The sequence below is a fragment of the Hakea prostrata genome, chromosome 8 (assembly GCF_041222555.1).
Source record: "Hakea prostrata isolate BN-2017 chromosome 8, UWA_Hpros_2, whole genome shotgun sequence".
In the NCBI taxonomy this organism is placed as follows: Eukaryota; Viridiplantae; Streptophyta; class Magnoliopsida; order Proteales; family Proteaceae; genus Hakea; species Hakea prostrata.
This window is the reverse complement of record NC_142607.1, coordinates 43,960,328-43,984,310: the sequence shown is the minus strand read 5'-3', so window position 1 is coordinate 43,984,310 and position 23,983 is coordinate 43,960,328. Positions and strand designations below refer to the sequence as shown.

Below are 23,983 nucleotides of genomic sequence, written 5' to 3'. Positions count from 1 at the left end.
TCTTTGTTTTCTGTTCCATCTGCTGCTTCCCATTTTCCGACTTCCCAAGCCTTGCAGTACTCGTTGGTACTTTCTCTCTTCTGCTTAAATTTCCTCATCCCTTCCATGAACACGTTCAAGTTTCAAGCCATGGAACCAACACCCTCAAATCCTTCTTCCTTGTAAGTTGTAACACGAGAAGAACAAAACAAGAAGAGGTTTCCGCTCTGGTAAATAAGAACCATAACCCATTTCTGCTAGAAGAAATACTTGTGTATACAGAGCATGAAATAATCAAAATAGTCTGGGTTTTCTTTTCTCTTTTTGACTGTCTCTCTCTCTGCATTTCTAGTTTTCTTTTTCTTGGACTAACTTGTATTCTTCTTTGCATAGGTGAACGTGTGGGTGGGTCTTTCAGTCTTGCTCCTGATGTGTTACTTCGTCTTATTCCTGCCATTTTTTTCTGTGAGCGTATACAAAGAATCGAAGGCAAGGGAAGATAACCACTCCGATTCAACGGCTGGAGAGCAAAATGAAGAACAGGAAACTCACAATAACAATAGCAGTAGCAGCAACAGCATGTTTCGCCTTCTGCATTCTTGGTCAATGACCGAGGTAAGCCAAATACTCGCTTCCACTTTTCATACTCTTTCTTTCTTTCTTTCTTTCGTCTTTTTTAACCTTTGGAATCAGAAACACACAACTTTGCTGTTAAAGCTTTTCTCTTTCCTTTTCTTTTTCTCTCCTTTTCTTTCATTTCCAACTCACTTTTTCCAAACTGAGATGAAGAGTTCTTACAGCTAGTGTTTCCTTTCTGGGAGGTGTTGGGTTTTTTAATGACTCCCTCTCTCTTTCCTGTGGGTTGGTCTCCCTGTTGAGTGAATGGCATGCTCTTTCCCGGCGAAAGCTACATGGGAAAGTATGTGAAAGTAACTGCACTTTGAACTTTCTAGTATTTGGTGAATGAGTGTAAGGACTTGGGGGGAGTTCAGATCCTCTCCACCCAGCCTCTCTATACAACCATACATCTACACTCACATGAGTGTAGGACCCATAAAGCAGTGTGCGTCCCACACATATGTGAGTATGGGTGTATGGCTGTATGGACACGTTGGGTGGAGAGTCAGAGTCCAAATCTTTTATCTGTCAAAATAGAGGTCTATGCTGCTCTCATACTTTTTGGCTACACAATAGAGATGAGATCCACACGGCACTGGAGTTCAATCTCTACTTCATTTTATCGGCACTTAGAAGTAGACCCCATCGGAAGCACAAACCAATACCCAATCCAGGCTCGCCAGGCATACAAATTGTAGTTGGGCCTAGTGAAACCTCATTAATTTTTTTGACTTTATGAAAATCTTCATCTGAGTTTTAAGTTCATCTTCACTTCCCTTTCTCTTATATGTGGACCTAGATTGTTTGCTACTCAGTGAAGAGAGAATCACTTCACCAACCCTCATTTTTGTTGTTAGGTGGGGATCTAGGAATAGTTATAAACCAATTCGAATCTTTACCTTATAGAGGGTAGAGTAATTATAACCTTCCATCCATGGTGAAGAGTACATCCACAGTAAAGGAATCCTTTTACCTGCTTTAGTTGCAAAGTTTATTAATGGACAAGGAAGTTTGAGGGCTCCCTTCTGTGTTTGGAATCCAAATTCCTTCCTTTCTTAGTACATACATGGAATGTGTTACAAACTGATTTCAATTCCATGTATAAAAATAGTGATCACCTATCAATGCTCAACACATAAACTAGTCACTTCTTGATTTATCACTCCATGCTCAAAAATAGATAAAATTTGAATAAAAGTTATAACCATTTTGGTTACATAGCATCTGTCTAATAATTAATCAAGTCTCTTTTTCCTCAACCAATAGGGCTGCTAGGTTGAATATATATATACTTATCCAGTCTTAACCTAGCAATTTTTGTTGAGAGGCCGTTTTGGTACCTTGACTTCAAACTACAAATGTGGTCCAATGACCATTGTGCCAAGTTACGCTCTTAAAAAGATTATGAAATTTATACCCCACATCATGAGACCTTCTTACAAAATGTTGACAAGGTTTTTTTTTTTTTTTTTCTTCTTGGTCTCCTACAATACCAACTTTAGATCAATTTGTATAAAAATTCTTATTATTCATAGGATAGTATAGTAAGTAGTTTGTTTTGTATTTTTTTTCTTCTTTCACTTGTGTTTGCTAAATGGTAGTCTTTGTTGACTCCTGAATTTTTTATACTTGGTTTCTCTATCCATACTTTGTCATGTGTTACATCTTATTCAACTAGTATGGCTAAGGTGCAACTGTTGACCAAATGGCTTAGGAAGATAAGTGAAATGATGGATTAGGTCTTTGCTTCTTCTGTTTCAGTATCTTGACCTTAAGCTATGACTGTGACCTATTGACTATTGTTAAGGCATGCCCCCAAATTATCAATGGAGTTACCTCTACCATGTATTTTGCCGGATCAAATCAGTGCCATACTTGGCTTTATATTTCTCTCTTCATATATCTATGTATATGTATTTCATGGTGAGAAGTAATAATCCTAGATGTATTTGTGGGTCTTTGTAGATCAAAGAGGAACTAAAAGCTCTGATGGTGATCGCAGTTCCCGTACTCTTTTCAACCCTTTTTTTATACCTAAAATCTCTTACCTCAATGTGGTTTATGGGACATCTTGGTGGTCTTGAATTAGCTGGTGGCACACTTTCCATTGCATTTGCAAACCTAACTGCCTTTTCAGTGATGAGAGGACTAGTGAATGGGATGGAATCCATATGTTCCCAGGCATATGGAGCAAGGAGGTTCACTGTTCTCAGTCAGACCTGCCAAAAAACTGTCTGTCTCCTCTTGTGTTATACCATTCCCATCTCATTTATTTGGTTAAAGGCGGATCATATCCTGCTTCTGATGGATCAAGACCCAAAGGTTACATCAATGGCTAAGTTTTACCTTTTGTACACCCTTCCTGACTTGTTCGCCCAAGCTCTCTATCTACCTCTGAGGTCCTTCATAAAGACTCAAGGATCAGCCATGCCCGTAACCTATGCTGTAATATTTGCATCACTTCTCCACTTTCCCATCAACTCTCTTCTTGTGGATCACTTGGATTTGGGGATGAAGGGTGTTGCCCTGGCCTCGAACATTCATTCCTGGATCCTGATTCTTGTACTAGTGGGGTACCTGCTTTGGTCTGGGAGAGCACTGAAGCCATGGAGTGGAGCCTCATTGGAAGTGATGTTTCAGGGTTGGTGGCAGTTACTGACGCTTTGTTCAACCAGTGCATTAACAGTGTGCTTGGAATGGTGGTGGTATGAACTGATGCAGATTCTGTCTGGACTATTAGTTCAACCACAGGCCAGTGTTGCAGCAATGGGTATTCTAACCCAGGCTACAGGTCTGATTTATTCATTTCATCATGCAGTATCTGCAGGTCTGACAACTCGTGTGGGTCATGAATTGGGGGCTAATCGACCAGCAAGAGCTAAATTCGCAACTATAATTGGGCTTTCTGTAGCAGTACTATGTGGGCTCTTAGCTGTGGCTTTTACAAGTGCAGTGAGGAACGTGTGGGGAAAGATTTTCTCAAGTGAAGAACAGACTCTTGCTTTGACATCCCTTGCACTTCCAGTTTTAGGACTTTGTGAGCTTGGCAATGCGCCCCAGACAGTTGCCGGCGGAGTCTTGACAGGGACTGCACGGCCTATGATTGGAGCAGGTATATATTTTGGTTCCTATTATCTCATTGCACTGCCCATCGCAGCTCTGATGGGATTAGTTCTCAAGAAAGGCTTTCAATGGCTGTGGCTTGGGCTTGCTGCAGCAGAGGCTTCATGCGCCGTTTTGATGATGTTTGCATTGATCAAAACTGATTGGAAACACCAAGCAGAGAGAGCACAAGAGCTAACTAGCGACAGAGCGGATGATTTGGAAACCAGCTTGCTTCAGTGATATCTGAAAATAAAAAAATTTCAACAAATTTTAGAGATGGTATTACTCTTGTACAGAAAAATAACGGCTTTTAGTGTTAACTCATATGCATAATTGGATTTTCAATAAGTTAGCGTTAGTTAACTTCTCAAATTAAGCGAAAAGAAAATGAGGATCATGCAATTAGACCCATTTGATAACCCACTGAAAAAACGATTCGAGAAGCAGTAAATTTAGTTAAAAACAATTTTGTTTCACATGGTTTTGATAAATTGAAACTTATCAAATTTTTATAAAATTGGAGACTGATTGGATTTAAGTGAAGCTATTTTAAAAAAAGTACTTATGAAATTTGACTCTATAAACATAGCAATAGCAATTTTCATAAGTTCTATCACAACTACTAAATTGGTTTCAAGGAACGAATCTACCTTGGAATATCACTTTTACTTTCAAAAGCAAGTTTTATCAAGTCTAAAGAAGTGTTTCTGTTTCCAGAAATACCCAATCTGGTGTTTTTCGAAACAGGGGCACTTGGTGAACTATCAAACAAGTTCAAATTGATGAGGGAAGTTGAAACTTGCAAGTCTTTCATTTTCATCACAGAACACAAGAAAATAATAATTTTGTAATATAAAACATCTAATCCTAAAATATCTCTTTCTTCTCCACAAATATTTAGTGACAAATTGACTGCCTTGCATCCAACTAGATAAATTGCTTGTTGGTGCACCAGGTTCATATGATATTGATAGACAAACTTTAAACAAAACAAACGTGTTTTTTCCCCCTTCCAGCTACGCTAACTATTGAAAACGGTGATTCCATGTGATCTAAATAAACCATAAACTGTCTCATTCGTAGATGAACTTCATTGAGATCATCCACTTGTTCCCGACATCTCCATTGCTGGAACAGTACTGTTTTATCTGTCCCAAGGTGCATTAATGAAGATCACCAAAACCTTTATGCATGAAGATCTTTGTTTGAGCTCCAGACTGGGGCCGGTGGGACGACGCCATCATTCACACTCCCAGCACCATTTTCCACACTAATTAAAGGATCAGACTCGCTTTCCTTCGCCTGGGGAAAAAAATGAAATGAGAAGTCAACTAAACTAGCATACTACCCTGAATGCATAACAAATTATGTAGGATTGAACAGGGGACAAAACATGTTTGACCATTATGCATTCAGTGATAAGAGGAAAAAGAATCAGTATTTTCTTCCTGGCATTGTTTTTGGGTTGGGATGTGGTAAATAAACAGCCCGCCTTGTTCATTGCCAACACTGGTAATATGGGAAGAGAAACAAAGCATGTTTGACCATTATGCATTCAGTGATAAGAGGAAAAAGAATCAGTATTTTCTTCCTGGCATTGTTTGACCATTACACTGGTAACAGGAGACAAAACATGTTTGACCATTATGCATTCAGTGATAAGAAGAAAAAGAATCAGTATTTTCTTCCTGGCATTGTTTTTGGGTTGGGATGTGGTAAATAGACAGCCCGCTTGTTTCATTGCCAACACTGGTAATATGGGAAGAGAAACAAAGCCAGCTCATGTTTTCCCTACCATGCTTAGGAGCTAAGAAAGGCTCAAATGTTATGCTACCGTTGTGACCTACTTGCTTATTGCTTCAGGGAGGATGTTTTAATTCTGCCAACAACCATGAATGTGAAACTAATGTGGGATACTCTCAGGGCTGAAAGAAAGTTCCTAAAAAACTATTACAAACATTTATAATAAATATGTCTCCTATAAGGTCATTGTGAGATTTGGGATTTTTGTCCTAGGGTTTTTGGCTGATTTGTAATGCCTTTCTGGCAATTTGGGTTGAGATCTTCATTGTAATTGTCTTCCTTAATGGTGAAAGTTGATTTTTTTTGCCCGTGTACATGGCACACTGTGTTGGGGTGAAGCACGTTAAATCTCTGTGATCTTTCAATTTGTTTCTGTTTCTGTTTGTGATTTCTTGGTTCAGGGAGGATGTTTTAATTCTGCCAACAGCATGAATGTGAAACTAATGTGTGGTACTCTCAGGGCTGAAAGAAAGTTCCTAAAAAACTATTACAAACATTTCTACACAGATCAGAACATACAACAAATATCATTTTTGTTAACGTCCAGATAATTGTGTGACAAGTATTCCTATACAGCTTAATGTAGATTTTATAGGATGCTCATATGACTGGGCTATATGGCATCATGGAGATAAACCCACTGTAGTGAAGATGAGGATGTTCAAATGGATGCAAGGAAAAACTAAGGAAAATGAAGTATTAATAAGTATATAAGATCAGATTTAGGATTAGTTCTGATATATGATAACCTATGAGGAAGTCATTTAAGGCCATGTTCAACATAAATCTTTGGATCCTCTAGTATGGAGCATAATATGAGAATTTACAAGATAATCAATTTTTCCATTTAGCAAGACGAGATAAGATGATGTGCTTAGCACATGGGGGTCTCAAGTTATAACCTTGATGATTGGACTATCATTTTAACTTTGTAACTTGAACTATGAACATATGTAATGCATTAGACTTGTGAGCAACAACGTGTGAGCGGATGATGTACAATAAGTCATTTTAAGGTTTCACTTTTGCATAGATTTCCAATTGGTTGGTCAAAAGTGAAACTCACATCTACACTGTTCTTTTTCAGAACTCTAAAGTCACTAAGGTGTTCAAAAGGCTGAAATAAACAGGACAGCAAGCTTCAGCCACAAATGAACCCTAGTGCCCCTTGAGTTGAAACCTTGCCCTGGGGAAAAGATATTCGACCAACTCAGCTAGATCTTGCCAAGATCTCAAGAGAACCCTTCTTTTTAGTTGGCGAGATAGATCTCAAGATTAAGATCTTGAACCATTGTATGGACGAGAGGTTGATTCACCTTGAAGAAACTAGAAGAGGCAAGAAAAGACAAAATGGCCCTAGGAGAAGTGAGGAAAGAAATGAATAACTTCAGCCACTCTACCTAAGCCTCGGATGCACAAACCCAAGGTGAAACCAAGCAAACAGCCACAACATGCAACATGAGGAATTCAAAGTGCAACATTCACAGATAACCAATGATTTTTCACAAATATAAAAACACGCTCTGCTATCCGAGCCAGAAGTAATCTCTCTTTGCTTATTTTTAGATTTCCCACAATATATAAGGAACCTAAAAACATTAAGTGCAACGCAATTGAAACTCAATCCATGTAAATCTAATTGATCCAATATAATGATGTGGAATCATAAAGTACGAGATGCGCCTAATTCCAACAATCAACATCTTGGCATGGATTCTACAAGCATTCTAAAGAAGGGTTAGTGTCGAGCTCAACTCTACCTCTGTCTCTACCTATTCGCCAAACCCAAACAGCAGGACATGTACCCCACTTAAGGTGTCACTGCCCATCCGCCATACCCAAAAAGGCATGGACCACACCGCCACTCAAGGTGTCGTGTACAATGCAATGCATATGATGTAACAAGATTCCACCTGTCCTGTTGCTACAGCCCACCATGTGAGTTCATTACTAACCAAAGGCAAAGCAGAAGACACCGCTTCTTTCCATAATCATTGCTTGAACCATTTGCATTTTTTCCATCTATCTGTGCCTCTAATGTAACCATGGAGGACGGAAGCAGTTGTGATCCAATACCTTCACTCTCAAGAATACTTCTACGGTTTGGGGGATGGGTATTGGGAAGGTTTTTAGGGTCTCAGGAATCTCCACGTTGGTTGATTTTGGGATGTCTAAGGTTTAGGGAAAGTTTTGGTTAACAAAATCCAAGATGTGTTGAGAAGGCTAAAGAGTTTGGTTTCACAAAATGAAATGGGACTGGGAAAAGGCTCAGAATTTGAGGGAATGGGGCTATGGGAAGCTTGCAGCAAGGGGGGAGCGGTTTCTTGCTCACCTTCTTTCTTTCTTTCTTTTCTTTTTTTCTTTATGTCTTCTTTCTTCTCTTTTCTTTTCTTTTTCTTTTTTTCTTTTTTCCCTTTCTTGGTTGTGCCAGGGTGAGAGGGGCTGTTTCTTAGATTTTAAAGGGAGACAAGGGTTGGAATGCTGGCTGAAAGTTGTGGGTGGTCTGAATAGGGACTCAAAGCTGGGTTCTCAGTCTGGGAATTGGACAGCAGGGTTCTTGGGGTTTTCTTGATGAAAAGTTGAAGAAAAGAGCTGCCACAGGCTAGAGAGAGGTGAGAGAAAGAAGAGGGATTACGGCTGGGGCTAGGGAGAGGTTTAACTTACTTGAATGCAGGTTCTTGAGTGAAGAAAGAGCTGGAACACTTACTGGAATTGCTGGAGAGATTACTGGCTTCAAAGAGAACTACTTAGACATTGCTGGAAAGATTACTGGCTTCACAGAGAACTACTTAGACAACCACAAGGTCCTCCTCAAAAGGACCCCACTCGATGCCTCCTTGGCTGTAAATTTGGTATTCTTTTCTCAAAACTGATTTCCACAGATGTGGACTTTTGAACTTATAGCCATTAGAAAAGATTCCAAATACGACTTGATCTAGGAGATCCAATTCTAGACTATCCTGGATTCCTACAAAGACTAGACAACTACAGCTGCGGAAAAAAAAAAGGGAAGAAGAAGAAGACTAATTGAGATTCTTTAAGTAAGAACCCAACTAAAGGAATAAAATAACAAAAATCAAAGGGCCTAGACAAAAATACCCCTAGGGGTTTGCACATGCGCCTGGCACCACTAGGCCTTCTTGTGGCTCTTGTTGGGGGAACCCTTTTGTTACTTATATCAGCCTCTTGCTTGAGTTCCAGTAGTATCTCCACCTATTTCAACACCCACAACAAGTCTATACAAATTTCAATTATCTAGAAACCTCGAGAATTCCAATATCAAATGAGCATCAAAAACCTCTAGAATCTAGTTTTCCAAATTACCTGGGACAAATGTCACCTCAGTTAAAATTGTCAGTCTCCTATTTGATAAGAACCCTCAATTCAACTATGGAATTCACTAACATAACTGAGAAATTATACAAGATTTTCTGGTTTTGATGGTTCCAGTCACCCCCACAATGGTGCCCTCAGCCAAAGGCTGCCTAACTCACACTATTGAATGCCTAATAACCACTTCCTCCCAATTCCATCCCTATTTATAATTCACTCAATCACCCCTAACCCCCTCTCCTACTCCTCCACGTGGCCAGGGGCGGAACCACAGTTGGGCCGAGGGGCCCATGGATTTTTAAAAAAATTATATAATTCCCTTAATTTTTCCAGTTTTTATATTGATTTTCTTAATTTTTCCAGTTTTTTCTTTCTCACATGTGAAATATCACCATTTGTCCCCCCCCCCCCCGCCCTCTCAATATTGAGAACAATTTTTAAAGGTAAAATAATGGGTATAAATGTCATTCTTAATTAAAAACTAACTCCTCAATCCCGATTTATTCTCCCCTCTCTTCTCTCTCATCTTTTCTTCCTATTTATTCTTCTCTTTCTATAAACTTGGGTTAAAGGAAATTTTTGAAAAAAAAATCTTATTAGGTATTCAAAATGTCATTCCTAATTAGAAACTAACTCCTCAACCCCTATTTATTCTCTCCTATCCCCTCTCTCCTTTCTCCTCTCTCCTCTTTTCTTCCTATTTATTCTCTCCCTTGCTTTCTTCCTATTTATTTTCTTCCCTTTCTATAAGCGTGGGTTAAGGAAAATTTGGAAAAAAAATCTTCTCCACAATTAGGGACTCTTTCTCTTTCTCAATTTATTTATCGTTTATCTTTTTCTCATTTTTTTTGTTATTCTTTTTATTTGATTTTAAATTCTTTGTTTCTTTATTTCTTCTGCAATATTTGTTTTTTGATTTTATATTGTGAATAAAATGTCTATAGTTAGTAAGATAACTACCATTGGTTTGCATCTCTTACCTAAAAAAATTGGTTTTTTCTTTTGTATTGATGCTTTAATTTACATATATTTTGTCAGAAAAAAAATATCATTATCAATAATTTACCTATTTTTTTCAAACACGTGTGGGCTCCACAAAATATATGTGGGCCTATTCCTTAATATAATAAAATAATTGATAGGTGGGACCCCCAATGGGTCTTATAAGGGCCCAGACAATATGTGTGACGAAAAAGCATTAGTGCTTCCCGGGTTATCTGGACTTTCATCCTTGGCCCCCCCACCCCATGTTGAATCCTGGTTCTGCCCCTGCACGTGGCTACCTCCCAGGGTCCTATTATTCCCACCCCCATAAATTTCACCTTCCCCTCAAGGTGAAGGAAAATTAGCAGTTTGATCTTCACATGTTTGCCGCACAACCCAGCCAATTCCACGACCAATCTGCCCATAACAATCGGGAAAAGATATAAGCATAGAAAAGACCAACTTGTGATTCGAACCAGGAAGTGAATGGTCTTCTCCTTGTATATTTTCTGTTCAAGGATTTCAGAGAAAAGATGAGTGGATGTGGTTCAACAAACCCATTTTTAGTCAACTGAGTGGGAATCTCCCCAATGTCAAGTTTAACTCGAAACATAGAGAAGCTTGTATTTGAAGGACCAATTTCAGTGAGGAAGGGGAAAGAAGAAACCATCTAAAAATTAACATGACATATCGCCAACTGAACCCTTAATCCAAAAAGTCGATTGCCAAAGAGGGAGAAAGATCCAAAGATCAAGAAATGGCCATTATTGTTTGTCTTGGGGAAGTCAACGACGCGAACATTATGTCCAATGAAAAGTCCTATCTAGAATTTTAAACCCTTCACTGACATCCAATTCACCCAGTCTTTGTTCTTTATGCCAACCATCAACCTAGAAGAACCTGATCACCAATGATATGCAAAAACTTGCAAGATCTAAAGCTAATATGATGAAACCTTCTCAATCCATCCATTCCACTGAGCCCAGAATGTCAAAGAACCTTATGCAGACCTAACCTTCATATCATGCCTTCTATACAAAATAAAAATTTTGTTAGAACCCAAACCCATATATTGGCTCGAAAACCTTTTTTATTTGCAGCAGAAGTCCCAGTAAAACTTTCCCCTTGTATGACTTCTTTCTTCTATTCTTCTTTGTCCACCCAGCATAATAACTGAACCTATTCCACCCCCACCTTAACAATCCAAACTTTAATATAATTTGGGAGTGAATGAACAAAGGAAGAAAACAAGAAAATGATCAAACAACACAAGAATAAAACAAGGGATTATTCACTAATCCACAAAAATTCTCTACACCAATTTCCACCTCAGAATTTTGATCTTCTATAGCTTTGGGTTTAGGTTTTCCAACATATAAAATATAGGAAACCGAAAAATCCTAGTCCCCACATAATCACAATAATACAAACCCAACAGTAATTATGTAAGTCCACAAAATACACACACCCAATTCCAACAGGCCGGTAGGATGTCATCCAAATTATTTAAGAAAGAGTCCATGAAAAATCTTTCCCAGCGGTTCCACACCTAATGAAAGACCTACTTGGGCTTCTTTACCAACAACAAGGCTCCAACAGACCCTATGTGATAACACTTAGAGAGTATGAGTTCTTAGGCTCTACAGATGATATCATTCGGCTCTAAACTTGATAAGTAACAGCAAAATGTTATTGAAACAGGTTACTTGGATATCTGTATGTTTCAGAGAACTTCTGAATATGATTCCCAAAAAAATATATATATGTTAAGTCATTAGGTCCATGTGGAAAATTTTCCCAGTTAATTAACATCCTACGAAGAACTCTAGGGACACAAGAATGAAACAAGATGGAAGTAAAGAGCAGGAATTACCTGTGATAACTGTGCAGATGCTTCACTGGCTTTTTGCTGACCCTCGAGATTGCAGCAGTACGAATACAGTATCATTCCAACAATTGCAATCAGGATCCCAAGAATGTTTCTCCAGCTAAACGGATCTCGAAGTAAAACATAACCAAACGCCAGAACTAGGCATGTTTTCAAATGGCCTAGGACCTGATAGGTAACAGGAGATGTCTTTCCAATTACAAGAAATGTACTGAAGTTAACAGAGACAGAAATCAGGCACGATAGAACAATGAATACCTGCAACAAAAATTATAGAAATAAAATTAGAACATACAAAGGAATACTTGATCAGGAAATCAATTAAAAAAAAAAAGGGACAGAAAGAAAAGGTTAACGTTTTCATAGCTCACCAACACTTGAGGGGTATACTTGAAAGCAAAAGACATTTTGATTAGTAAGAAGCCCATCTAGAAATGGACCAACAATGAACAAGGTCATGGCTTGATAGGGGCAAGACTGATACAAGAGTTGGGTTGAAGAAACCTTAAACCTCTTCTGGATGGTGTTGGTCATCTGAGAAGAATTGGTTAAGATCTTAAACAAGAGATGGAAATACTGATGTTGGTATAAGAAACAATTCTCCACAAAAGCAATCTTTTGTTATGATTTATGAAAAATGCACTTTTATAACAGAGAAAATGAAAGCTATGAACAAAATATACAAAAATAAATCAAGACCATATGAACCCATTAAGACAAAGATAAAGATAATAAGAAAAGCAAGTCCCTTCAAGGAGCAACGTATATTTACAACAGTCTCAGGACCTCACCTATTCTACTTCGCACTATGTTACGGGGCAACATATATGGGGCGTCTAGTAAAACACCAAATAAATAAATACTGCAGTCTGCAGAGTTTCTGCCACCCTCAGTAATTAAATATCAGGACCAGCGAACAAATAAACCTGAGCTATTCCTGGATGCATCCTTCCCCTCAAGAAACTCTGAGATTCCCAAACAGCACGCACCAAAATTCAGTTTGATGCCTAGATCTAGATAAGAAGAAAGTGCCATCTACCAAAATCACAATACATAGACAAGTTTTGGACTGATTTTCTGTAATCCACAAGGATCAAAGACATGGCAATGAAGACACTACAGCAACTACAAATGTCACTCCAACAGCTTCAACCATAAATTCTATCTCTAAAAGCACCTTCAATGCATTAATGAGTGAAGAAATTTCCTTTCCTCAGAAAATGCAGAAGTTCATTCACTGGATGTTCCCGTCATAATTTAGTGTAGCATGTCAATGAACAAACTTCCCATTGAAATTACTTCTCATCTAGGAAAGATTTTGCCAAATGTACTTGACCAACCACTTGTTACTCTATCAATTGTGTGTCAGTTAAATTTTATAATAAAAAAATTTTAAAAAAAAAAAAAAAAAAAAAAAAAAACCTATTTTCATACCTGGATCAGCTATGTCAAACATAGTCAATCTGACAAGTTGTAAGCATCAGCTATAAGAGCTTCCTCAGTTATATACGTACTTTTTATCCAAACCATTAGAAAGATGGATCAGACATTCACAAATTTCCACCAGGACATATTCAATAATTGCAACTGTCAGCACCAAATTTTTTAATAGCAGTAGGGTTACAGCGCCTGCCTCTGCATATCACTGATGTGAGTAACTGGACACCACATTACACCCTGTAGCGCAAACACCTCTTCTGAGAAAAATCCTGGCTGCGTCTGAAGTTTCAAATGAAAGCTACTTGGTACCTTTTTAGGATTCGCTAGACTCCCATTCCTAGAAATCCTATGGCCCGCACATCCATTCAGGCAGCTGCGGATAATAGTCAGAAGCATTACACTTTTTACCAAGGGGACCAACAAGAGAAGGATATGAAATAGAAAAGACTCAAGGGAAGCCCTAACTGAGCATATCATCCATAGGCCAGTATAACCTCCTACAATCCTTAGCCTTCATTACTGCCAACATGGTAGGAGCAAAATATTATAACCACCAAAATATTCTAATAATCTTTATATCAAACAGAATGCTGCTTGCTCTCGTCAAAATATAACAGCCAAGAATTCAAGCCAAATATAAACAGAAAAAGCAACTTCACAGGAGGATACAATCTGAGCAACACATGTAGTAAGAACTGCAAGCAGTGATAGAACAGAACCCAGAACATTGAGCTGCAGATCAGTTACAGTTGCAATTCCAACACCCAAGAGGAGGATGGAAAGTGAGAGCTGGACATTCCGACTGTAGTAAGGATCAGAAAAGAATTAGTAAAATGATTGCCAACAACACAAGACGTAAGAGACAAGCAAGATCCTAAGTTGCAAATAAAATTTCAGAGATGCAGATATCCAAGTGAACAACAAAATTTTGGTCAGAAATGATACAGTAAATAACACGGAAAGAAGGCACAATTACAATATACAGACTGTTCGCCAAAGGATACTTAAAATATCATACAGTTACATGACAGGCCTACCAGAAAATATCACAGATCCAACACACATTTATCCTCACTTCTGAAATACCTATAAACGAGATATTGCAAAAACAACTGTTTTCCTCTAGATTACTAGATAGTATCTCATGCAACAGATGCTTTATATTATCATCAGGATTGACATCAGTAACTCCTTAGTCCTTACAAAATGTTATTGAAATAAGAGGTTAAACACTATTAGAAGATTCAAACTGCATAGCAATCATGATGGTTCCCTCTCAGTTTTGGGAGAGAATCTCCAGCACAGAAGATTAGTTCACATTAATAATGATGTCGAAGTCATTTTCAAATGATTTTTTTGTAAGAATTATTGAACTTTAACTGTACACAGCATTCCTCCTGTGAACTGAAAAGCATTACACCCTTGCCTCTACAAATCTGGCTCACAAAATTGCCTTCCTCCAGTAATATCATAATAAAGAAAAGAACTAGAGGAAAAATAACTATAAATTAGTGACTCAAAAAAACCTAACAGAGTACCCGTCCAACCACAAATTCCAGACTACAGGTTATATTGTACAAATGGTCAGCCTTCTTCATTCCCTAATTTTACCACTGTAGTTTAAAAGTTGCTCAACCAGAGGAAGATCTGATAATATAGATGAACTATTGTCTAGAAAGAGAATTTCTGCACATAAGCAGTTACATTAGAAAATGTCACAATTCCCAACCATTAGATCTGGAAATTTCAGTCAGTGTTCATACAAGTGAACAAGGCTATGGGGTAAATTTTTTATCATAGCATATGTGCAATGCCGTGTCCATTTCATGAACTTACAGCATAATAGAGTGACACTCACTCATTACTTCAATTTATTAAGACCTTTAAATTCAAAAGAAGCAAACTAGCCTTCATTAAACTTACAAATGATGTAAACCTAAATAACTAACAATTAAATGGTTTCAAGATAGTGACTCTTAATCAAGGTTCGACATGTCGCCTGGTGTCACCGTGTCGGTGCCTAGTGACACCACCGACACAGGCAACATATCGGGTGACTTTTTGATGATATGGATCTTTAAAGGGATCTGGGCATCAACTAAAAGGCTGTGAAAGATCGGTAGCTTTGGTAGTTGTAAAGGCATCAAAATCATCCTTGAGCTTCTGCTGGGACTCTTCATCAGTATCAACGGTTTTGTGAGCCCCAATCAGCACCATAAAGGACGCTAGTAGGACGCACATGAAGTAGGATCACAGATTCACAGCATCACCAGGGCAAAGGCAGTTCTGCACAGCCCATTTAACGGCAAATGCGCTTTCATCGCTGAGATCAACAGCGATGGCAATCCGGCGGTGGGCTCCTGATGTGGGTGCAAAAGAGGAGGAAAGCGGGAAACGTGGTGAGGATGGTTGGATGGTGGGTGTTGGACGGTCGGATTCCATTGAACTTTGTTTTGGAAGCATTCCGGATGAAGCAGAAAGAAGAAGAAAAAAAATGAGGGTTTCTTTCGCCTCAAGGATTGGCTTTTCTGACAAGGAAATTGGAGGTGTCTTCTGCTTCATCTTCCCTTTCTCTCCTGAAATCGAATTTGAATTTTTCCTTCAACCTTTGGTTGTTGTGTCGTTAATGCTAGGGTTTTTCAACGAAAGCCATTGGCGATTGAGCGCAGCCGATATGCAGAGGAAGAGGAAGAGAGGTGTTGGCCAGTGCAGTGTAGACCGAAAAAGTCGACCGTTGATGTCTCAACGATATATAGCCGATTTTTCAGCGATATATTGTCGATAAGAGGTATTTGTTGTGTCGCTCGGGGGTGCTGACGATATATCGCCGACACACTGCACCATGCTCTTAATTCATACTTGTATGATACAAATACAAAAAGTTCAACACCCCTTCTTGACTTCTTCCTCCCCCCCCCCCAAGGCTATGGATGAAGCAAATGCACACCCATTTACAGCCGTAAATGTTGTGGAGAATAGTAAAACGTCAACGGTTACAGCACCCCCCCCCCCAAAACAAAAAAACAAAAGATAGTGTTTCTTGATACCATCTACGCATACCATCCAAAACTCTTGGTCAAGAGACCCTCCCATGACTGTGTGAAGGAAAAATGCCTCCGCAAATAAAAATAGCTGATTATCAGCAACAAGAAGTTGCATAATATCTATATGATGTAGAAAAATAAAATCACAGTGTACAAAATTTGAAGAATAAAATACCAAATGTTCGATTTTATTATTATTATTATTATTTTAATGCATACATATTACTTTGAATAATAAAATATTAATTGTTAGTTTCTTTTTAACAATAAAAGAATATGATAATTGTTCCAAGTGGAAATTAACTTGAAAAATGCAAGTTGTACGCATTTGAATTTGGATGTAAAGACACAAAAAAATTGCTGAGATTATAGGACTTAGAAAAGCATTATGTGCATTGATAATGCCTTGATAGTCCACAACAGTTCACCATTTCAGCACAACCAAATAGCTTAAAGAACTTATAAATATCACTACACAAAATCAAGAAAAGACTGATATCCATCATAATTTTTGACACTATCATAAGCCTTAGGAGGCATAAACATCATATTAATAGAATTTGCCCTTAAAAAGTGAAAGAGTGAAAAACAACGAATTAGTTTCAGAGACAAACGCTCCAGTTTAGAAGATGCATATTTAAAAAAAACAGCAGCTGCATCTTATAGTAAGGGCAAAGAGTATGATCAAGACTGACCTAAATTTCTTCCTAAAGAAAAGAGTCTCTAAAAGAACGGTACAAGGAATGATGGCCAGCTTTGTCATCTGCAAGGCATAACACAATCAATAAACTAAATTCCATAATTCGCAGTCACAATGCAAATGCAGGAAAGCATTGACACCCTTTGAAAGGTTTTAGTAGTAGCATACAATCCTGGAACAGGATTAACAAATTTCTTATACATTATATATTCTAGATTACTCGAGAACCCTCTCATTCAAGATGGTCTCTAGAGCAATAAATAGCACAGAGATATAAGAAATTTAAAAAGAAAAAGAAAAGGAGGAGGGATGCTACCTGGTAGAAACCAACAGAATTGAACCCCAGGCTAAGATTCAGAAGTCCAATAGATATTCCATTAAGAATTCCAAAGCCCATTACAGCTCGCGCATCAAAAGGCTTGTGTTCAAACAGTTTCATACATAATGCCACATGAAGGGAACAGAATGTGACTAGAAGATGCCAGCTAGTCAAAGTTGTAGCTGCACCACCAAGATGAGAGTGAAGAATGTATAAATATCATAGTTAAGAAACTTTCAGGGGGAAAAAGGGCAATACATAAAATATTGAGAAATTCTGTTGAAAAAAAAAGTTACACATCTTGTCATGATATCTGAATCCACATGATTGAAAAGAAAAAAAAAATCACATGTTTCATTTGTACTGCCAAACTGAAATTGTTGTCCCTATATCCTCAGTACCTTTCATTTTACCATATGAAATATAAAAAAAGATTTAAAAATCATAATTCATATCCCATCTTCCTAATAATAATGAAGTTCTGCTTTTGAACCGATTACAGCAACTTTGCAGTCCCACTGGTACTGGTAGTAGCATAACACAAATCAAAAATTTCCTGACCTCAAAGATTGCATATTTTACGAAGCTAGAAACACTACCGTGGTTATAATAACAAGGAACTCCAAGACAACGCTGGTCCTTCATTTATATGAAGATTACACTTCAACTATGCACTGGAAGTTCCTAATTAGTAATAAACAGTTCTCTATTCGCTGTTGCAGCACAAGATGGAGAAAATGGGCCAGCGATAAATACCAGGAGTAAAATGGGAAGGGTAAGATAGCCCCATTATAAAGACACAAAACCAAAAACTTTTAGCTTATTGAAAACCATGATGAAACTAATGTAAAAACCAGATACAATAAGGCACTCAGGCATGCCTTTAGCTGTTTGTAATCTACTCTGAAAGCGTGTGAATCCATATCTGGGCATCATATACTGAACCAAAATCAACTCAGACTGGCACAATATATGTTGGATAAGACGGAATGAGCAAAACCTTATTAGTCCAACCAATTAAATGAAGGAATTGTGAAGACAGTCTTTACATTTTTCAGCAGATAAAATACCAAGATCAGCTTCTACCTATAAAGAAATTTTTATTACTTGATGGAGAGTGAGATCAAGTCAAGCAAATAAGTAGCCACGGGGAGTGCAGATATAGAATAATCTACGTCCAGTTGACTCAAATTCGGGAGTTTTAAAAACCATTTTCCTGATTCTAGTACGACAAGATTATACTAGGTACATAACCTTAAGGGAGCTATTTCCATAGTTGCTCATTTCAACGAAATATGTCAAGATTCTGCCTCCGTATTGTTTATGAGATAAACTTCACACAGATCCAGTATAAGACCTCACAATCTGACGACCAGATATCGAAAATCTTACCCAACTTGGGTATAGCCAAACAAGAACGATCCCATCCCAACGCAATTACACCATAGTTAAAAAATCTGTTGACATTAAACACCATAGACGCAAATTCTCCCAGTTCATCCTATTATCATAGTCTAACAAAAGGAAAGATGCTTCACTCACCAAAAGTGAAACCTAGAGTACTAATAAGTGCCTTGTTGCAAATCACGATCGAAACCGACGAAACCACTGAGAGAGACAATGCCCCAATGGTGCCAAGCTGAAACCGCTCGCCCTCACTCATTTTCTCCGTCCTGTTATCACCAACTCGTCGATTTGGATCCAGCACTATTAACTCATCGGAAGAACAGCTCCAACCTCAAGGGAACTATAATTCAAACAAGCAAACAGAAAAATCAAAAATAAATACGGTAATTAAATGCAAAGTAAAAATGTTAGAAACCAGCTCGATATGTAAGAAATTTAAAAGTGCAACTCCAAATAACTCCTTCACAATTCGATAGAAATCGAATTAGTTTCTAAAGAAATACAGCATTGAAAACCCTAGATCTACTAGTCTGTGGTGTAGAAAACAATAATAAACCAGAAGGTGATCTAATTCTCACCGTTGGAGCTGTATCAAGACTTCTAATTCTCGCCGTTGGAACTGTTTGAAGCTCCGTATCGATTTTCCAGCACTTCGATTCCTAAACTATACGAGAAAATCTGGAAAATTAATCAGAGAAAGCAAGGGAGAAAGAGAAATGAAGATCCGTTTCTCACAGCTAACGCCAGGCGTTTATAGTTTTCTTCTTTAAAATGAAAATAATTTGTTAGGAAGTTTCACCGTGGGAATGCAGAAAAAGATCCTTCTGTGGACGATCTGTGCTTTCTCGCTGTCTCCAGTATCATATAAATCACCAATCAGCCTTGGGTGGGGTCACATCACCCTCTCATCTCTTCCTAAGGATATTTCAATTTTCACCCAAGCCAATTTTTGACAAATTATTTTTTATTTTTTTTGGGTTGAATTATATTATTGTTTGATGGAAATTTAAGTAGTAAGAGAGAGTATTTAAATAAAAAATTTTAAATAAAAAAAAACATTAATTTACTTTAGATTTGATAAAAGATGGCATCCATGAAGTCAATGGAAAAGTTAGCTGAATAGTTGAGAAACTTTCTCATTAGAGAGATCGTAGGTTCAACACCTTTTTCTACTAGTACAGGGGAGGCAGATGCAAAGTCTCAGTTTTTTTGACTAAAAATAACATAGACCAAACTACAAGCGATTCAGATGAAAATTACCCATAATATTTTCCATGCGTTTATACTAGAAAAAAAAATATGATATCCATATACCCAAACCCGCCCCACCAAGAGCTTGATCCCATAATTTTCTCATTCATTTGATAGTATTTCGAATTATTTTTTCTACTCTACTAGGGCATAAAATAGCTTGTAATCCTCAAGGAGAGAGATGAGAATAGAAGATGGTAGCACGTCATTCACATTTGGTTTAGAGAAAATTTTGTTTTTGAACCAAACATTGTTCATTCATTCAATTATGTATTATGTATTTTTTTTTTCTCTAGACCATTCACTAGAGCAAATTAATGTGCAGGACCACAGCAATACAATACCATCTCCATCCATTAGTGTAATTGCTCAAATTTAGGTTAGTCATTAAGTCCGCATGAACAAGTTATGACAAATTTGACCATTGAATATATAAATGTACTTTTCACAAATTCCATCCTTTTATTATACAAACATCCATTTAATTTTCAAAAGCCCATTTAATGCCCAAGTACTACTTTTGAGTTAGACCCTAACTCAATTGCACTACAAGAAAAAAGGACTTTTTACTAAGTTTTTTCCCTGTATTTAGGTGGCGAAGAGCAGACATCGAGGTGCCAAACATTCTCATCAATGTGAACTATTGAGGAAGGTCAATCTGTTATCTCTAGAGTAACTTTTATTCCTTGAGCGACAACCCTTCCACTCGGCACTATCGGATCACTAAAGCCGACTTTCATCGCTGCTCGACAAATGGGTCTTCCAGTCAAGCTCCCTTCTGCCTTTGCACTTGAGGGTCAATCTCCGTTCGGCCTGAGAAAACCTTTGCACGCCTCTATTACTTTTTGGGAGGTGCCGATAGCTGTCCCTTAGCTTAAAGTCCTGACACAATGTTAGAATTCTAGCTCTTCTAGAGTAGTATCTCACTGATGGTGATTGCCAATTGACACAATGGGGGTGTATATTATCCGTTAACCAATCCCATTGACAATGACTATATATTTATTGAATGAAAAAAACAAAGATACGTTAATTAAAATTAATTAAGCACAAAATTTCAAGATTCTGCTTAGCTAACACGTTTAAGGATCTTATGACAACTATTAACATGGGAAAATGTTTATTATAAAATATTACTATGGAAAGCTACTTTTTACCACAGCTCATTTGTCCCTAGCTACTGCTTTTGTCATTTCAAAGTAGGGTTTCAATCTGTCGGTAGCCATGACCCGGCCGGGTTGGCCGGTCCTTTAGTACATATTGGTTTAGATTGAACTCCGGTTTGGTTCATTTTCCAAACCGCTTGGTCTCATGCATTTCCTCTTCTGGTATGGATCAGTTTCTCTTTGTTTCTTCTTTATAGTCAAAATCAAAACCAACCACAATAGTAAATTTGAATTTATCTTACTTGGTAAGACTTGAGGAGCTTTAATAGTTGGTGACCAGAATCAGAATCAGTTGCTAATAAAAAGAATTTGGTAAGCTTGGTCAAATATTGGAGGAGAACGTTTTAAACTAACTGCAAGTTGGAGCTAATTATGGTGTTTAATTATCTAGATTAGGTTTTGGCATGTGAGTGGGGCTGAAATTTATGAAGATTGGGTTATTGATCGAGAATGAAATGCTAAGCTAAGGATTAGAGATTTATGTTTGGTGGCTTTGTAGCTGTGTCAAGGTGTCACAAACTACTTAATGAAGTATTCTATTTCTTTAGTTGTTGAATAGTATTTGTATTTAATCTTTTTCATTGGAACAACACATGATTAGTTAAGGGTTGTATGGTAATGATTTTATCGATTTTCTTATTTTCAAGTAAGAAATAGGAGGAAAATATCACATGAATTTAGTGCATAGTTAATCAATTGTACACTGATACATTACATATCCCATATCAAAACAGATTGACAGCCTGAGCAAAACTGCTCCTGGATTTCTATGAAAAATGGGTTTCTTTGTTTGGATGCTAGTCACTTGTTAAATTGATGTACAACTGGCCAAACGCTTGTCATATGTGACTCAGTGGCGAAGCCACATTGGGGCCAGAGGGTATAGATGTCATTCTTAATCATTATTTAATGGTTACCATTAAACCCATAATTTTTAGAAATAAAAAGTTAAATCCTAATTAAAAACTAATTCATGATCCATTAATTTCTCCCTATTTATTTTGTCATATTTTCATTATTATTTATTATCTCTTGAATCCTCTTTTATTTCCTATCTTCTCTCTCTTTTTTCCTCATACGTCTAACAGTTAGTAGACCTGGGAGTTTTCCTAGATCTTCTCCACAATTATCAAGTATTCACTATTTTTTTAAAATTATTTTTCTCTTTCTCTTGATTTTAAAAACTACAAAGGCATAATTGATTTTTTTTTTTTTTTTATATCGTTGTTTGTTTTTTTTTCTTAATTTATTTGTTTTATCCCGATTTTGTTGTTGTATCGTTTGTTTTTATGAGTCTTGTATTTTTTTTCTCTTTCTTTTTTTTTTTTTTGCCTCGTTTTTTCCCCTTTAATTGTATTGATTTTTCGTTAGTATTTTTTCATTGTGTGTTATTGTTTTTTCTCTCTATTTTTTTATTATTATTCTTTTTAGAAAACAATGACCTAATCGAAAGTTTTTTCAATTTAATTATTGAATTAATGGTTTTTATAACATTGTACGTTTGTATATTTGTATAGTATTGAACTAATTATTCTATTAAAAGAAAATTATAAGAATAACGTGTAGTGTACTGCTGTTGTGTTCAATGTTATGAAGCTAACAAAGTAAGCACTTCATGGCTAGTGATCATCCTCGAGGCGAGCAATTGTTTCATTTTGTGCATCTTTGGTCTTTTAAACTTCTATACATGTTAGATTGATGATCATCTCTTCCAAGGGGTTTGATCTGGAATTGTCATTGGTATATGTTGTATATCTTTTTTTGTTTAGAAGTTAGCTCACCTTCTTTTTGCTTGTTACTTTGCTGACTATTAGTGTGAGATGAGGGACTTCCTTGTAAATTTGTTTTTCCCAAAGGAATTTTTTTAAGGGTCACAACATTGATATTTCCTAAAAATGGGGCTACAATTTTGGTGCTAATCAAGGTGGCTAGAAGAAACGGCTTCCTCAGCCCCTCCCATATTTCATCCCTATTACTTGCGTAACTGATAAGCTTTGGTGTTGTTGGCTTTTGGCATTACTTTGTGTGATGATAAGCATCAGCATGTAATGTTATGAGCTTTGAGGGGAGAGTAGGTGGCCTTTAGGCTGACTTTGTCATTACGGTATTTGCTACTTATTTTGACCAGTTTTTTTATACAATTTTTTAATGCATGTATCCTTCCATTCAAATTTTTGTAGGTGTAAACCTATAGTTTAGCTTGGTTTGTGGATATTCGAAAGATTCTCATCATTTCTTTGCTTTTTGTCTCTATTGCTTCAATCGTTGTAGTCTCCATTCGGTTGGAAAATATGATTCCTAATTTTACTAACACAGTTCTTTTTTATGGGTTTTTGTCAACTCTTTAATTTGTTTAGGGTCCTTTGAACATGTGTGAAATTGCCATTCCAGTACACAAGGAACTTATTGAACATTTACCCAACATTGTAGTATTTGGTCTTCAGATTAATATTCAAGTGGAGTTCTTTTTATATCAACGGAATATATATACTCCTTTTCTTGCTGGATGCATAAATAAGGGAGAGATATTTGTAAATATATATAATAATATAACCAAGGGTATATTCGTCATTTCTTCTAACTAATTAACGGCTCTAATGGAAAAAGGGAGGATTACCAAGTTAGCATAGTTTTCAGGTGTATATGCTTTTCACCAATTATCTTGAATGTCTCTAAAATTTTTCCAAATAAATTTGGTTAGATTGGACTTGTGGGCTTGGGCTGGGCTTGGACTTGGGCATGGGCTGAACATCACAAATCCGAGGATGGGTTGAAATATGTGGCCTGGAAAATGGGTTTTGGGCCTTAAAAATGATGTTCATGAGTTGGAAAGGTGGTTATGGGCAATATACGAATGGGCTCAGAAAATAGGAATCGAGCTTGGAAAAATGCAGTTGGGTTCGTGGAATTGAAATTGGGGTTTCTGGGAGGAATGGCTTAGATTTA

At 37.2% G+C, this 23,983-nt stretch overlaps 2 protein-coding genes across 2 annotated transcripts; one reads left to right on the top strand and one right to left on the bottom strand.

Moving 5' to 3' along the window:
- Window positions 1–505: 505 nt before the first annotated feature.
- LOC149008058 (protein DETOXIFICATION 53-like) lies at window positions 506–4,045 on the top strand. Its single transcript, XM_089164545.1, has 2 exons — window positions 506–594; window positions 2,563–4,045. Exons 1-2 carry the CDS (start codon window positions 559–561, stop codon window positions 3,940–3,942), a joined length of 1,416 nt encoding a protein of 471 aa, XP_089020671.1. The 5' UTR covers window positions 506–558; the 3' UTR covers window positions 3,943–4,045.
- Window positions 4,046–4,453: 408 nt separating this feature from the next.
- On the bottom strand, window positions 4,454–18,945 carry LOC149008057 (UDP-xylose transporter 3-like). Its single transcript, XM_089164546.1, is given in 8 exon segments — window positions 4,454–5,004; window positions 11,696–11,968; window positions 12,082–12,111; window positions 12,113–12,244; window positions 13,820–13,952; window positions 16,890–16,957; window positions 17,211–17,395; window positions 18,756–18,945. Coding segments are annotated over 8 exon segments (1,059 nt in total). The 5' UTR covers window positions 18,877–18,945; the 3' UTR covers window positions 4,454–4,887.
- Between the last annotated feature and the right edge of the window lie 5,038 nt (window positions 18,946–23,983).